Source organism: Silene latifolia, chromosome X (assembly GCF_048544455.1).
Source record: "Silene latifolia isolate original U9 population chromosome X, ASM4854445v1, whole genome shotgun sequence".
Lineage (NCBI taxonomy): Eukaryota > Viridiplantae > Streptophyta > Magnoliopsida > Caryophyllales > Caryophyllaceae > Silene > Silene latifolia.
Genome location: NC_133537.1, coordinates 2471666 through 2489131, shown reverse-complemented (window position 1 = coordinate 2489131; position 17466 = coordinate 2471666). Strand labels below are relative to the sequence as shown.

At 34.1% G+C, this 17466-nt stretch overlaps 1 protein-coding gene across 1 annotated transcript; it reads right to left on the bottom strand.

Moving 5' to 3' along the window:
* Window positions 1–5813: 5813 nt before the first annotated feature.
* Window positions 5814–11781, bottom strand: LOC141621139 (nudix hydrolase 13, mitochondrial). Its single transcript, XM_074437833.1, has 5 exons — window positions 11211–11781; window positions 7112–7226; window positions 6898–6981; window positions 6653–6802; window positions 5814–6329 (listed from the first exon to the last, which is right to left on the bottom strand). The coding sequence occupies exons 1-5, from the start codon at window positions 11282–11284 to the stop codon at window positions 6054–6056; spliced, it is 699 nt and encodes a 232-aa protein (XP_074293934.1). The 5' UTR covers window positions 11285–11781; the 3' UTR covers window positions 5814–6053.
* Between the last annotated feature and the right edge of the window lie 5685 nt (window positions 11782–17466).

Here is a 17466-nt window from a genome sequence, read left to right as displayed (position 1 = left end):
AAATATTGTCCGCTTGTAAAATATATAATTTGTCCAGGTTAGTTTGTCGTGTTTGACACGACTGAATAAACGGAATTTCTAGGTAAATTATTAACCTCTTATATATGTAAACGTTCCTTTTCAATTATAAAATTTGATAAGTTTTTTTTTGAACGGTTAATTATAAGATGAGATGTTCATAACACTCTTTGAGCAGTTTCTTCTATTATTAATTAATTAATTTGTAATTCTTTCGTTCATTCAATTGTTTGCATTTGCCGTTATTATTTATTACTGTATCTTGTAAAAGCATAGACCTATCTCACTCCACATATAAATTGCCATGATGCATGCCAAATACCAATCATAAAATACATAATTAGTAGTATTACTAAACTTTTGTAGGAAGTTATCAATATTATGGCTTTAGATTGCATTACTTACAATCATGATCTTTGGGATTTTCACTCACATGCATCGACTTTCCATGTCATAAAATAATTAAGCTCATTCTCTCATAAAGTCATAATCATTCACACTATTTAATCAAGTGGTCCGAATTCAATGTATTCAATGGCCAATTGTAAATATAAAATGTTAAAATGGACCAGTAATAATCAGCAACAAATATGTAATTGCATGAAATGATGATCAAATAAACTCCTTTAGGCCCTAACAACAATTTTTTTTTTTTTTTTTTTTTTTTTTTTTTTTTTTTAAATTTCAACAATAATATAACTACAAGGATGATCTTGTACCTAAAGTAGATAGGAAAGATTTAAAACAATTTCAATAAATAAATTTGAAAAAAATAATTATTTTTTCAATAAGTAGATTCCATTTTTTTTTGGTTACAAGATTCCATTTTATTTGAGGGTGAATATGAGTGAATACAGTTTATAGACTAGACCGCAAAAATAGCAAATTAAACACAACATCCAAATGACAAACAATGCTAGGATAATCGATTTTGTTCATATTATAATTTATAAATAAATAATCGTTTAATTCACAATATAATCTAAATTGTTAATACCATGTTATAATGTTTTATAGGATTTTGAATTACTTAATGACAATCTGTTGGTTGAATATAAGAAAAGTAATCTTCACCACAAATAATCCACAAACAAGATTATCCTCTTTTAACACACAATAATCTAATACAAGTAATAGCTTATACATCTCATTGGCTGAAAATTGTTATAAATAAAAGAGGTCCATCAACTATTAGTAAACATTTAATTAGCGTTTCACATTGATCCAAGGGCCGGGCCTTGATGAGCAATGTCTTCATCTATCCGATTTACGTTTATTGTGTTTCTAACGTAGAGTATACATACATTTATTATATGTGTTTCTAACGTGTATATATGCATGTTAGAAAAACCGTAGATACATAGATGAGCATTATTGTGATTTGTGAGATCTTTTACTCTTTGTATTTGAAAGAGCAATCGTCCGAGGAAAATCAGGCTTGTCATGCAAGCCATGTTAGGCTGAGGATTTGGCCGGGAAGAAAGTGGAGACTATTCAAAGGAATATATGTATGTGTATGATATTAATAATGATATGGTTTGTAGTTTTATACTAAGTGAGCATTGACTGATTATTCTAATAAAATTGACAAAAATGAGGTAATTAGAATTTAGAAACTAGAACTAATTATGCAAGAATAATACATAAGTTTGACTCTTATATTTGCCAAAATCGAATTCTGGATTTTGATTTCGGTTAAATTCACACACATGGGTTTTGTTTTCGATCAATTGACAGGAGCACCCTTCAAAACTAGTTGACAATAGGTTATGTATTAGTTCCTTGTTTTACAAAGTTGATCATTTTCTCCATTTTCTTCATTGAGGCAGACCTTTACACATGACATCTTCACCCGCCTCCTCACATGTACGTAAAGTCTCCCTTTTAATCAATTATTGACATAAACACCATTCTTTTTAAACTTGTTCATTACATCGTGAAGGGATCATCGCTCCTATTCGAACCGTCAAATGATAATAACCCAGTTCTAAAATGTTTTTTAAATTTTAACTTTGTAAACCAACAAACAAACTTTAAGAACCGATGATATATATAAATATATAATCAGTTGTATAATCTTTTAACTAATCACTATAATATTCAATGATTGATAATAAATTATAAATCATAAATATTATCCACAAACTCCAAAAATCATAAGACATTAGCTTTGACTTTTTTCTTGAACATCCATAAACTCCAAACCATAAATATTATCCTTATGTACAATTGGGATCGATGTTTCTCTTTGGGGACTACACTGACGAACAGTTATTTTGAGCAATCCAAAGCATTAGTAGGTCAAGATTCTATATGTCTTCGTTAAACTTTAAGCATACTTTGAAGAGTCATATCAAATTTAGTTGTTTATTCGTTTGTTTTGTAGCCATTTAGGTTACCTTGTTGACCATATCTTCCCTTTAGCGAAACTTTCAAGACACAATTGATCTACATCCATTGACTTCAAGGTTAAGAGTGTTTTGTCCAAATGTTATAAAGTCAAGACTTTGTAGTTGATATGGTCCAGTATAGAGGCAGTTCTAAAATTTAAATGACAAGGTTTAAGATTAACATAGATATTTAAGATTTATATGCTCTATAAATATGAAATAAATGAGGTATTTTATAGGGTTATATCATGGGAAAATGGCAGCTCAGGCACGACCCACTGTTCATAGCGTGTCGTGTCGTGTCGTGTCGTGCTGGGCTGCGCGAATTCCGTGTCGTGCTAAAATGAATCGTGGGTAGTAGTGGTGGGGCATGCCAGCCCAACGGTCAGCATTCCAACTTCCATCTTTACTTTTCCCCTTTGTAACTCGTATTCATTATAATGGATCGGGTTCAAATTTTTCTAGAAGAAATCAACTCTCCACACGAAATCACTATAGAATCCAGAAATCGATTACCGAACAGACGCTAGCACCACAAATTTTAACATGAACGTCAAATAATTTCAAAACATGTCCTCTCTCTTTGTTTCTTCGTCAATAAAATGGATCTCGCATTGTTTTATTTGTTAAATAATGGACCAGTTAAATTAATTGCAGGATATTAGAGTTTTATGATTGGTTGGCTTACTCAGTTGGTATTTTAATCTAAGGTAACAAATGATTGGTACGGAGACTCGAGCTTATATAAAGATACTCGTTTTAAGATAGTATTATACGTTGCGTATTAGTTATGGATGTGCTTCACTAAAATACACAGTAGGTTGTATCAGTGGCGGATCTTGAGTATTTGACAAAAAGTTTGGGGGCGGGGTTAGGGGGACCGTGCTCGAATCATGGAAGTCTTATTGAATAATTTTGATTTAGTACAGTTACTACGTAGAATCTGGCCTAGTTCCGCCTTTGGCAAAGTATTTTTCTCGTATTTTGTTTTTGTTGTCCTTAGTATTAGGCATACATAACTTATATACAATCATAGTTAGGGATTAGGCCCAACTCAATATGTCCCAAAGAAGATATTAAGTACATTTGCCTATTACCCGCCCTCAAGTGGGAGCATGAGGATTTGCAGTGCCCAACTTGGCAAGAAGGTAATTAAACGGAGACAACCCTAATGTCTTGGTGAGAACATCGGCAATATGCTGAGAAGTAGATACATGAGAGGAGGGAATAAGTCCATCTCGAATAGCATCACGAGCGAAATGGCAGTCGACCTCAATATATTTGGTACGTGCATGAAAGACGGAGTTTTGAGCAATATATAAAGCCGACTGACTGTCACAATAAACAGGTGTAGCCTTGGGATGATGCATACCCACCTAAGCTGAGAAGAAGGCCACGAACCATTTAATCTCACAAGTAAGAGCAGCCATGGACCGATACTCGGCTTCGGCACATGATCGCGCCACAGTCGGTTGTTTCTTGGTTTTCCAAGGAATAGGAGAATGACCAAGGAAAACAAACTAGCCAGTAAGAGACCGACGAGTAACGGGACAGGCTGCCCAGTTGGAATCACACTATCCACGTAAAGTTAAATCACAGTCGGAGGGTAGAAGGTGTTGGAGTATAAATCCACTTGTGAGTCCCACATCGGTGAAAAAGAGAGAGATTGTCTATCTTATAAAGCCTAGGGGTGTTTCTCCCATAGCCAATTGGTTTTGGGAGATAAGAGCATTCTTGGGCTTGTGAGTTATACTTCTCTCCTCCACCGCGGGTAAGGCCAGACCCATCTCGTGTTTATTAGAAGGATACCTTGACCAGGTGTTCCCTTCAAGTAGCAAACAGTACGGAAGGCAGCTTTCCTATGATCTTACCGAGGAGCAGTCATAAACTGGGAGTAAATGTGAACAACATAAGCAAGATGTCGAAAAGAGAACTGGAAGAACGGCCAAGGTGATGATTTTGCGCTATAGGAGTAGTCTCGGGTTTACAACCCAATAAGCCCATGTCAGAAAGAATATCCAGGGCGCATTTACGCTAACATAAGAAAATACCATCATGATTACGGGCTACCTCCAAACCCAGAAAATACTTAAGCTCCCCTAAATCTTTCATATGAAAGCACGAGTGAAGATAATTCTTAAAACCCATTTAATGCAGCAGTGTCATTGCCCGAAATGATAAGATCATCAACATAGACAAGCACATTAAGCTGAACAATACCTTTTGTATAAGTGAATAAGGAATAATCCGAGTAGGACTGAAGGAACCCATATTGCTTTAAAGAAGTAACAAGCTTCTCAAACCAACACCTCAGAGCTTGTTTGAGCCCGTATAGAGACTTGCGTAGACGGCAGACCGTTCCTAGAGTAGGGGGAGAAGCCCGGTGGAAATCACATGTACACGTCCTCATCTAAATCTCTGTGAAGGAAGGTATTATGGACATCCATTTGATGTAATGCTCAATTCTTTGCAGTAGCAATAGCTAAAAAAGTACGAAATGTGGTCATTTTGGCAACCGGGGCGAACGTCTCATCATAATCAATCCCTTCGGTTTGATGGTTACCGAAGACAACAAGTGTGGTTTTTAATCTTTTAATGGTCGAGTCAGACTTGTATTTTATTTTATACAACACTGACTACCCAATGCCTTCTTACCTGATGGAAGTTGCTCGAGAGTCCTTGTACCATTGGCCTCAAGAGCTTCCATTTCAGCTTCCATTTCAGCGCGCCAATTTGCATCTTGAACTGCTTCTTTAAAATTACGCGGTTCCACATTAGTCGTAATAGTAGCTAAAAAACGACTATGAGAGGATGAAAATTTGTCATAGTTAACATAATGGACTATAGGCTACGACGTACCAGATGGTGGCGAGGACACGGTGATATGAGAGACACTGGATGGGCTAGTAGTCGACTTTGTTGTTTCAACATTATAATCCCGAAGATTTAATATCTTGTTTGGGCCACATTGAGTTGGGCCTAATCCCTAACCATGATTGTATATAAGTTTTGTCGTCCTTAGTCTTAGGCATACATTGAGTTGGGCCTAATCCCTAACCATGATTGTATACCATTTCTAACTGTTCTCTCATCAGTGAAACAATATGGTTGTAGTCGAATTAAAATCGAGTGGATTGTTTTGTGGAAGAATATCATCTGTGTCTGTTTCCCCTCGGCCTAGTTATAATCCGACATTCAACCTGTTTCGTGTATTTAACGGGTCTAATCTCGGAACAGCAGTACAGTTTCTGTATTGCAAATAGGAGGACCCGATTTCATATTGACTATACTTATGAGGATACCATAATAGTAAGATTGCTGGGAAAGCGTCCTGTAAAGTTTACAAGACGCTTTCCCAACAAAGATGTATGGGAAGATCTTTTTACAGGATTAACAGGGGCTGTGACAGCGATATTTATTCAGTTAAGGAATACAAATGGAAAGAAAGGTCGCTTAATATGATCTACGAGACATCATTTTTAAGATTGTCTCAAAGATGACTGATGCATTTAGAGGAACGCTTTACAGTTTACACAGCATCAAACATAACTGACAGTCAAGTTAAGAGTAAAGAAACGACATGCTTACACCCGAAATCTAATTTTCTCGATTTTATATTGACAACTTTCCTACCCTCCCAAGGAACTAGAGAACCTCCAGGGACCCTAATTGTAGAAACACATTGCTGGTGCTGCAATTGGTAAGAATCTTGTTAGATTTTACGGAGTAGTTTCCCGAGGTTGGCTTAGTAACTGGCCGTTCTGAAATAATAATAGCAGACGAAGATACACCCGCTTCCATAACCATTTGGTTGTTCATCTTTGTGGTATTATGATCATTATCCATAAGTTTAAGAAATACTCTTAGTGCCTCCTTCATCCATTCATATCTGCAGAGGCCAAATGCTTCCCGGACATCCAACTGCGCAAAACGGAAAAAAAAAAAAACGTTAGCAGTAGAAGATGGAACAAGTTATTTTCCAGAAGTGATTGGTTGGCAATTGGCATGGGTCGGAAGTCCAATTCATGTACTATACAACCAGTTGTATATGTTGTACAGTGTAGAATCTGAGCTTTATGTTAAAGAATATGAGCTTTATTAGAAAGTATTGAGCTCGTCCATTTACACATTAAAAACATGACTTTGAATTAGCTCAGCAAAAATACATATAAGCTCGGATTCTTATATAATGCTTATGGTACATCTGAATGTATAATCCTATTTGTGTCGAAAGTGATACATACCCATTTGCGAGCATGGTTTTGTTGTTCGGGCCAAGTATCAAGCTCCTCCGTCACTTCCAACGCAAACATGTAACCCCTGCATCCTCCTTCAAGGCTGCATTTGTCTTGCCTACTTTTGCTTCTAAATTCCCATACTCCCAACTCATTCTTCTGCAAAATGCCGATAAAAATCTCAGTTAAGTTACTTGATTTTCGGGATTATTATGTTAGGAGCGTGTGTAGAGGCGGCGGAATAAGTTTCTTACATTGAGAATTCCTCTAACGCCGGCTTCCTCAAGTGCTTCGCGACTCGCAGCTTCATGTACAGTTTCATCATTTTCCCATCCTCCCTACGTACACCCAAAAGAAATACATCAGTAAGAAATTAAGTAAATTGACATTTTCCGAATGTTTCGGTTTTTGTGCTACTAATGTGACAGAGTGGTGAAAGCGGTACTGGTAGTACCAACAAATAGTTACCTTTGGAAATACAAGATCGTGACGATTTGGAGAAGAAATCATTAAAACTTCTAATCTATCTTCTATGCAATTTGTATATTCTTCGTAACCCTTCTTCATTCTATATGGAATACACCTGTTTAAACAAAATTAACGATAATTAGAGTTACAATCTAATCTTTAAATAATTAAAATATTCACGAGCTTAAACTGATTAGCTGAGTATTTCAATTTGGTTTTTTTTGTCAATTGTGATCCATTATACTTCTTAACTATTAGGCTAAGACATTTTTATTAGTCGGGTATTTCAATTGTGTTATTAGTTATTAGTTATTACAATAACGTAACCTATTTTTAAGGTTACTAGAAAGTAGCAACAGATCGTATAAATGGATCTTGAATTTGACATCTAAACATACACCTGTTGAGTTTTAAAATAGGAAAATGAGTTAGCGTTAATGGGTGATACCCAATTTCGGCACCATTCTCTCACATATAATAAGTAGGGACCCCTTCATTATCCTTTAAAATGTGTAGATAATGCCACATATAACAAAGCCTGACAAAATGGGTCAACGGGTCAGGCCAATTCGGGTCGGAACGGGTCGTTTCGGGTTTCGAGTCTGTTTCGGGTTAATGAATAATAGAGAAATAGACATTTCAAGTCTTTTCGATTCAATTAGAGTTATATTTTGTCGGGTCATTTTCAGGTTTGGTGATTTCGGACCGGGTCAAGAAAGCTCGGATCATGTTCGGGTCAAGTTGAGTCAATTCGGGTTTCGAGTCACATTCGAGTGATGTAGTTCGGGTCACTTCGGGTCGAGTTGAGTCAATTCGGGTTTCGAGTCACATTCGAGTGATGTAGTTCGGGTCAGTCTTTTCGGGTCTGGTCAATCGGGTCGGTTTGCTTTTGCAAATCTACATATAAGTATAAATTGTACGGGTCACTCTGGCCCAACTCGCCTCTCAAGTCGTTGAGACCAAGGCAAGGCTAGCTCGCTTGAGACTCGGTGTGACCCACCCAACCGTCTGTGTCGGTTCATGTTCAGGATAACCAGCTTGCCCCGGCACATGGCCGTTAAAACCAAAAAAAAAAAGCATCGTGGCTCTCCATGCCCATGAGTAGCCATGACCCGCCCAAGGGTCGACTCTGTGTCTACAATACTTAAATTTATTGATAAAAATAGAATTATTAGACGTTTTTTTGGAGCATGTTAACCCACATGATCATAGAAGACTTGGAAAAACCTCATGCATAGACTTGAGAGTTGAGTCCGTAGTTGTAATTAATGCTACATGGCACCATGTCCTACGTACCCTTTCAAGATGACTAAAGTCTTGTTTGAGACGGTATAAAATAAGACGGGTTAAATGTCACTATTTTTTTTCATAGAATGTAAATATTTAATGACAAAATGTTATAATTAAAATTGTCATTTTTTATCCAAAAAATGATGGTAACATTTTATCAGAAAATAGTAACATTTTATCGTAAAATGGTTACATTTGACAGATAAAAAGAGGCCATCTGAAATAAGAATTTGCGAATTCTGCGTAACATGAATGTTCTTGTCAAGATCGTTTTTCATTTTCCATTTTCAACAAACTTTAAGTTCAGTATTTTTACATAGAGCTCGAATTCCTTCAAATAAAGCTCGTGGTCTATAGGCATAAGTTCAAATAAACACATTAAAAAGCTCAGATTCTATACAACCAGTACAACTGACAATTGATTGTATAATCTACTTGTTAATATTGTTAGAAATGACATGAATAAGGAGATCGTGACTCCTATTGATTTTTCAATCTCGTGGTGTGCCTTTAATTTGTTTTCTTTTAAATGCATTATGTTCGTAATAAGTCTTTTTTTGTTGTGTTTAGTTGAGTCTTCGTTTGTCTTTTGCTAAAATTGTCGCACTCTTTATGACTCCTTGTGGAGCTTTGTCATCGTTTTTTACCAATTTGTCTATGGCTTTGTTACTTTGTCATTAATAAAACCATTTGCCCCACCGACCACCATAGGGCGGGACAAATTCGGAAAGAGGGTCCGCACTACTAGGCAATTTGAACACTCGATATTTGAATTTTTAAGTAACATGTAGAAATCGAAAAAATCTGAAGAAAAAAAAAATCTGAGCTTATTCTTCAAAGTTGGGACTGTATGGGTTCTAAGTCTTCCTTATCAATTTGAAATTATTGAAGAAGGGTAAGACAACGAGTTGGTTGTATGTCATCCTTGAGTGGTTGACCTGATATACATGATTTGCAGGCTGTTTACGTATACTTGACGGTTTAAGTGTGCAACAAAGATAGGGCTATGAGTTCCATCGTCATCCAAAAATTAAAAAAAAAAAAAAAAAAAAAAAGTTGATCAATGAGTAATAATGCAACTAAAATCCCATTAATTATTATTGCAAAACGACAACTTTTTTTATACAATTATGCTTAATCCATCTTTTACGAAAAAAACATCCTAATGAGGTAATCGCACGCAAGTATTTTTGTCATTATTCTTTAGCTTTGGATTCAATTGGAGACACGAAAGATTGGTCACATTTTAGAAGAGTTATCCCTTTTAGATAAGAAGAATAATTAAATAAAATCAAGGAAGATAAGTCTAAGTTTTTCCTTTAATTTGCTTTTTATGTGGTTTTTTTTTTTTACTTTTTCCAATCTTTCTAGATGTGTTCTTTATTTATTAGTATCTTTATTTATTTTTACATAAAACCATTATTTCCTCGAATGGTAAATTTCTATTCTATTCTATTGTACGTATTTAGAAATATTTTGGTTCATGAACTTACCGTTTACCAAAATTAAGAAAATTTTCATTTGTTGTTCTCTTGGAAGATTCAAAGTCATGTTTGGTTTATGTTTTTTAATAAAATAACAAAATATATTTAAGAAACGCTTTCACATATAAATTATAAAACTATAAAACTGTGTGACATAATTATGATCGATTAGTTTTTTTCTATTCATGATTAAAACAATACTTTTGTAGTTTTGTGTAAGACCTACTACTAATTTACAACAAGTCAATAATCCAATTTATGATCGACCTGAGTATAACCTAATAACGATCTTACTATAGTAATATAGTATGGATACAACAGTCTCATATGACTTTTTATCTCGTTAAAATTAAACATAACGGTCAGTCTATATGAACAAATTAAATTACTTTTATTTGTTAGTTTTGATAATAGTATTTATTTCATTCTTAGGAGGTACTATTAGTTAAATGTACTTCACTAGACCCATTAAATAGTGAATATTCTTTGAAAAGACCCATACCAAGATTAAATAACTGACAATAAAACTGTATTTAAAAGATGGATAATGATAGGGCGTCATCGGATGGCGCCGAGATTGGGTGTCACCCTCTCACATGCATCCTTTATTGAAGGAGTCCCCACTTATTGCATGTGAGAGGGTGACGCTGAGATTGGGTGTCACTCGGTAACGTCAACTCATTTTCCTTAAATGATAGAATTAGTTTTGCCGAAAAACGGTTTTATATAAAACTCTAAAAATTAAAGAAAGATATACCCTTAGCAAAATCCTAGTGGTTACTTACTTCATTTGTAAGGGTATTAAGGTAAAATGAGAAGCGGTTTTATATATGCCCTCAAAACCGTCTTACATAAGAATTTGTGTAAGAGATATTAGCCATTACCACAAATATGTGACTTTGTCTTTAAGGTAAGGGATAAAGGAAAGTGGTAGGAACTACCAAGTAACAAACTTTGCAACAATCATACAACAATAATCTATACGCGTTTATTTAACAACAATTACTTAGTAATACAAATAAAAGACGCCGAAATTTACCAATACTGTAGAAACTTCAACGAAGACGCATCAACATTCAACAATCACATATGGATTTTGTCGCCACAATTACAAGGCAACACCTTCCCTCCCTTAAACAACTTGTTTCGAGTAAGACAGTCTCATATTATAAGTGTCAAACAGGTCAAACAGAACTCAATATAGATAAATGGGACACGAGTTTGTCATTCTAGCTAGGGATTCTGCTTCTTGTCCAATCTATCTAATATTTGACCCGTTTGTGATATGGGTAAATTAAAACAAGGATAAAAATTGAAAAACATACCCCGAAACAAGCCGGAAATTGTCTTCATAGAGTTGTCTATGACGTCCTTCACGTGCCATGAGTAGAGTAGCCATGATAAAACTATATGTGATGTTTTTCAAGCTAAAACAAAAGCAAGTTTTAATAGTAATTATAATGTGATGTTTTATTAGTTTTGATATGATATATATGATGGTTTAATTTATAAGAAAGTATGTGACTACTTTGGCATTTGTTTCTTAAAGAGTGAAGCTTTTGAAAAATTGCTCAACTTCTTTTCTAAGGAAAAATACAAATGTCACATCCCACTAAGATAATTATAATAAGTTGATTAATATTCACAACAAGTTTAATAATGGTTAGTGAAAGTCGTTATAATATTGTTGATCCGTGAATTTCACGGGTTAAAGACTAGTATTAAAGAAGAATAAAGCAAAGAGGATTAAAGAGAACTTATGGAAATGAAAGGTGGTAGTTAAAGTTTGAAAGAGGTATAAAAGATTGGGATTAATGAGGAGAAGTCTTAATATATATATAGAAGATTAGAAGGTTGGAAATTTGGAATGATGGGTGATGATAGGAAGGGAAGAGGAGAAAGCCTAGTTACAAAACTATTAGATTAGTTTGGTGATGGTCATTTCTATAACTTAAATTATTGAACATGATCATGTCACATGTGAAATAGTCTGTTTTTATAGAAAATGTTATATTTAATGTTGGTAAATGAGTTTTTTTTTTTTAATAACTGTGTTATTTCACAGTACAAGATGTCTCACGTAATTATTACAGTTTCTCTAATTATTCGGATTTATAATAATAAAGTTTTGAGATGTCTTTATAACAAGTGAGATCATGATGTATATTGTTTAACTTATTATGTGTAGCCACGTCATGTTCATAAAAACCATGAGTCTAGTTGAACATTAAAAAATAAAGAGGAAACTATTTGATCCAAAAAATATGATCTATGGTCGGAAGAGTTATGATAGGATGATATCCCAATATTTAATTTTGATTCTAGTTAGAACAAGAATATTGTTTTGGATATTGTGAGATAATTAAAGTTACCGTCAAAATATATACAAATGTAACTCTTGTTTGATCTACTATTTGATGCCAAAAATTCGATCTTATTAAGACATGTTCTTTTGAACTTCACTTTAATTTTAAGTTGAGTTTATTTTAGTTTAGATCTTATAAATTTAGTTTAATTTAGTTTAGGTTAGTTTGGTTCAATTCATTCTTACTCGTCATTTCGTTTCAATTCATTCACTTCTGATTGAATTCTATAAACTCGATCCAGTTCAATTCAAATGGCTTTAGGCTAAAAAATGACCTTATTGTTAAAAATTTGCTCCAAAAAAAAGCCTTTTTTTCACTTAGTTTTTGTCCACTTAGACACAGAAACATTAATTTTTTGTCTCTATATAGGATTTTTTTTCGAAAGACACCTAATATTTAGGCCATCTGTAAAAATGGTACTTTAAGTTATTTTTGTTGTTCAAAAGTGCCTAACATTTACATCTTTTATCTTATCCGGCCACTATTGTTCCTTAGTCATCCCAACCACCTTGTATATGTCTTCTTAATCACTTACCCCCACCCCCATCCAACATGCCTACACATGTACTATCAAATTTGACTCTAGGAGAGGTACTAGTCAATCAATCTACTTCCCACCAAAAGCCTTCTTATTTACTCGTTTCTTGAATTTATACGAATTGTTGCCTTCATTTTTACAATCAAACATGTGTGTCTTGATCGTTGATGATCGAGACTAGGATCCCAACGCACACAACCCGAGACCGCTAATAAAGCATTAGTGGGTGATCCCTCACTAGTGCTTTACGCTTAAGCTTGCATTCTTGTCGCTAGATTAGACAAGGGTGCGCGCCACGTTCTTACTCATCAAAGTACCGGACCGTGAGACGAGTTAGTTCAGGGCCCGGTCAGAGGAGCCTTGCTTCGGGTTGGCCGGGCTCAACCCTAACCCGACCCGTGTCCAAGCTAATCTAGGTGGGCTTGTGCTTATGTTAGTTCCCACATACATTAAACTCAGAGTTCTAGAACTATTTATCAAACTTCATTTTTAATCCTAAACTTTAGTTAAGATGATAATCAAACCACAAAAATCCAACTAAATTTAAGTGCTAACAACAAAAGCATCTAGAAAAAAGATAATTTGGGAAAAAGGCAAACCCATCAGTGGCCATCAGTTTTATAAACTGCGTGCTTCTGACTGGGTATACATATATGCATCAATGCATGGAAAAAGTAATATATACGTGCCACAAAAAGCCATTGTTGAAGACTTCAAGGTCAAGGAAATACACTAATTAATATACGGTATATATTGCATGTATGCATGCTTTCTTATCTTTTCCTTGTTCATCATCCACTTATCTTGAAAGAGTTATTGCAGCATCGCATTTGTTCCTTCCTCGAAATTTCCTGCTAGTGATCACCTAAAGGAGGAAGAATGAACAATAAAGTATCGAATTTTATTCACTTTTTAGTTGGTTTTTATTAAAACAGTAATTTCCGTCTTAAATATAAAATGGATTTGACTATTTTATATAGGTAGGTGACATATAAGAGTTGTTATTTTCAACGCATTCTGTTTTTTTATCGATCTTATCCATTTATTTAACTCGTTTTATTAGAATTTGTATTACCTTTTTAGCTTCTTATCGTAATGGTTAGTCGTTGAGTATTCCACTTACAACGTTTTGCATGCATAAACATGAAATCATGTGAGTGAAGTCATGCATATATGACATGATCGAGTGACATAGTGTTTTGTTGAACAATATATAAGCACTATTTACTCCTATTTTGTTTGTCAAAACTTTTTTTTTTGAATTGTCGTGGATAATTGGATCAATGCATCGTAATTTACCTAATTTACCTTGAATGGTTACTAGAACTTTAGTCAGAGTGAAGAAATCGGATTTACATGTGAGTGTCTTATATATACTCCATATGAATAGAATAGAAGAGGGGAGAGTTTAACACTTTAAAAGCTAATATTAAAGTGAAACCTACCTGTATTTATGAAGCTAATTCTATCTCCTCAATTTGGATTTGGCCTAAGTTCATTTGCACAATTTAACATGATATACTCTCTTCGTCTTAGAAATTTATTTATCTTTAATTTAATTACCTCTAACAAATAATAAAAAAGGCAAATAAATATAAACAACTTCGGCGCGTCTTGCTTCAGACGGTTGTTTCCCGTCTGAAATAAGACGGGCAACATGCTGTCATTTTACAATAAAATGTTGTTATTTTCTGATAATATGTTACCATTATTTTTCCTATCATTTTCAGGGTAAAAAATGACACCTCTAGTGATAACATTTTGTGGATTAAATGGTTACATTCTCTTAAAAAATGACAATATTTTATCGGTCTTATTTCAGACGGCAAAACAGCCCGTTTGAAATAAGAATTTGTGATACAACTTAACTCTCCCAAATTAAAGTTTGAAGGACGATAATAGCTAGGGTGTTAACTGTTAATAGTCACTAGGGGGTAATGAATTTCAATATCACCCTCTCACATTATGAAAAGAGAAATGGTTAGGGTCCACATTTTAGATGTGAGTAGAGTCGTTAAATGTAGCGGGCCAATTCAGCCCAGCTCGGCTTCGTAGATTATTGACATTTAGCAGCCCAGCCAAGCACGGGCTGTATATCTCATCGAGTCGGGCTAATGCCGCAACTTCCTCGACCCGGCCCAGTCCAAACACTAATAAAAATAATATGAAGGCCTAACTCGGTCCGGCTCTGGCCCGCTACTCAGCGGGTCGGGCTTGTGCTAGACAAAACTGACCTAACACTAGCCAGGTTCTCATTTAGTGTCGTGCATGAGTTGCTCGCACTTAGCACATCTCAGATTCTCAGCCCAGTGCACAGTTCTACAAGTGAGAGGGTGTTATCAAGTTTTAATGGAGGAGTATTTATTTACTTAATGCTCTTTTAAACAATACAAATTCTCATTTAATATGAGTATATCCATCTAATGTTTAAAACGGATCAAGAAGCTGTTAGAATAAAGCTAAGTAGAGAATACATGGCAAAAAGCAACCTATTTGTCATATAGTATAATCATATGGTGTAATACTTGACCTATTAAACGGATATATCCATGTTAAGACTTAAGAGAGACTAATGGTTGAAACAAAAGGGCAAGTACATTGAGTCGGGCATGTCATATAGACTAGTGTTAGGTATGTAAAAAAGGCATGCATTAATGGAATACTACGAAAAAGGGAAAAGCAATGTTGGAACAAGAATATAATTCAAAATTGTATTGTTTTCATGTATGGTATCATGCCATATTTGGCTATTTTAATTTTTATGGTATAATCTACTGTACAAGAACGACTAGCCGAGTAGGGCTTAGCGTTAGGAAGGGCTACAGAAGACGACAACATATTACATGTATAAAGCTTGAATGTCTCAAGGCCAAAACAAGAAAGCGTCCAAGTTACTCATTTTCAAAGGCTATTTAATGTGCTATGAAATTGTAAAAGTTTTTTTTTACTCTCACTGTAAAATTGGGAATTCAATTTTCACTGTTGTAATAAAATAATAATGTGATATAAGATATTGAAACATAAAAGTCTGACAGATTATCTCAACTCCATCTATACTAATGAGAAGAATGACTAAAATTTGACGTATCTAACAATCTAATAACATTATCCAATTTTTATAAGGAGGAAAAAATACATATTCTGCCATCTTATAATAACATTATATTCTCTCTGGTTTTGGTTTTACACAAAGACTAAAGAAAAAGGAAGATACCAATTAGATAATAAGTGAAGCAAATTAAAGGTAGAATATCAAATTACCTATTCAAGACATTCTTAAAACCAAAATGAAATAAATAAACAAATTAAATGACCGAGTTAAATCACATTTTATATTGCATCAAGAACTATCTGAAATCATTCAAAAATACTTAAAACCTATTTATACTTACTTTATTTCCCCTTCAGTAATGGTAAACTATTCACTGAGACAAAGAGAGTACGAGTATATAATACGTAAGTGCTCAGGTATGATTTTGAGGATAATAATAAAGTTATAAAGAAGCTACTCCGTAATAGAAGGCTTGAATGCATCCATTAATTGTGATCGAATTGTAGTTGATGCATGCATGATTCTCGGTCTCTCCATCACGTTCTTCCTGCCGTCCAACCTACCTACACATCCTCTCCCATATCCCTAGTGTTTACCGGGTTCACATGCTATTTATGACTTTCCTATGGTACAACTACTTTTTAGTGACTGGTCTCTCCTAAGACGGTTATGTTCGTCATTTTGTTATTTTCATTCAACTAAATCATTCCACATGTTTTATGTTTAAGAGTTAAGACGAATATGTTCGTTTTAAACAGGAATTTGGGACTTTTTAATTTTTTTTTTGGTTAAGGCATTATTATTGACCTAATTATCTATCATTTACATTTGATTTGATTCATTTATGCATGGTCAATGTAGGATTGTAGGGAAAATCATATTGAAATAAATCATTATGCAAAAATCATTAGGTCACATGGATTATTAACAATTAATCAGGCCATCAGGGTATAGATTTTGAAATGATTTCATCCTTGAAAAATTGAAATCTTCATCATTCATTGGCCGCTCAAACATTTTGAAGAATCTATCTTTCATTTTGACCTATATTACTTTAATAACAAATAGAAACGATACATTTAGCAAACACAAAAGGTTACAGTTAATCAGGACCGTCAATTATAAATTAATCATTGTATATTAATATTTATTGTGGAAAACGGAGATTCACAATGTTAATTTCCTGATGTATATCAAGCCAAGGATTTCTTCTCGGATGCTACTAAATATCATCGACAAATTACTTCAAATCATCGACAATATTAATGAACTTCCTATTTTGCCCATCACATAATTTTCATTTTTCACTTAATATCCCTAGCGAACTTAAAAATTAATTGAATTAACAAACCAAAATTAAGAGAATAAATGAAATAAATTTAATTGAATTAATGAAACAAAATTTAGTCGAATTAAAGAACAAATTAAATCGACACACAAACAAACCAATTAAAGTTAATCGGCAAACAAATCAATTAAACTAATCGAACTAACAAATTACTAACCACGAACAATACCGATTTAATTCGTAAAATAAATAAAAAATAATTACTAATTGCATTACAAATTAATCAAATTATTTCCTAAAAAAGATAGGAAAAGCGGGAGTTCCATGTCCAAACCTA

Bases quoted from the DNA above. Each gene is read 5' to 3' on its own strand.
- LOC141621139 (XM_074437833.1), bottom strand. From the start codon at position 11,284: ATGGCTACTCTACTCATGGCACGTGAAGGACGTCATAGACAACTCTAT. The intron at 7,227-11,210 runs GTATGTTTTTCA...TTGTTTAAACAG, and splicing joins AATTTCCGGCTTGTTTCGGG to GTGTATTCCATATAGAATGA. The intron at 6,982-7,111 runs GTAACTATTTGT...GGGTGTACGTAG, and splicing joins ACGATCTTGTATTTCCAAAG to GGAGGATGGGAAAATGATGA.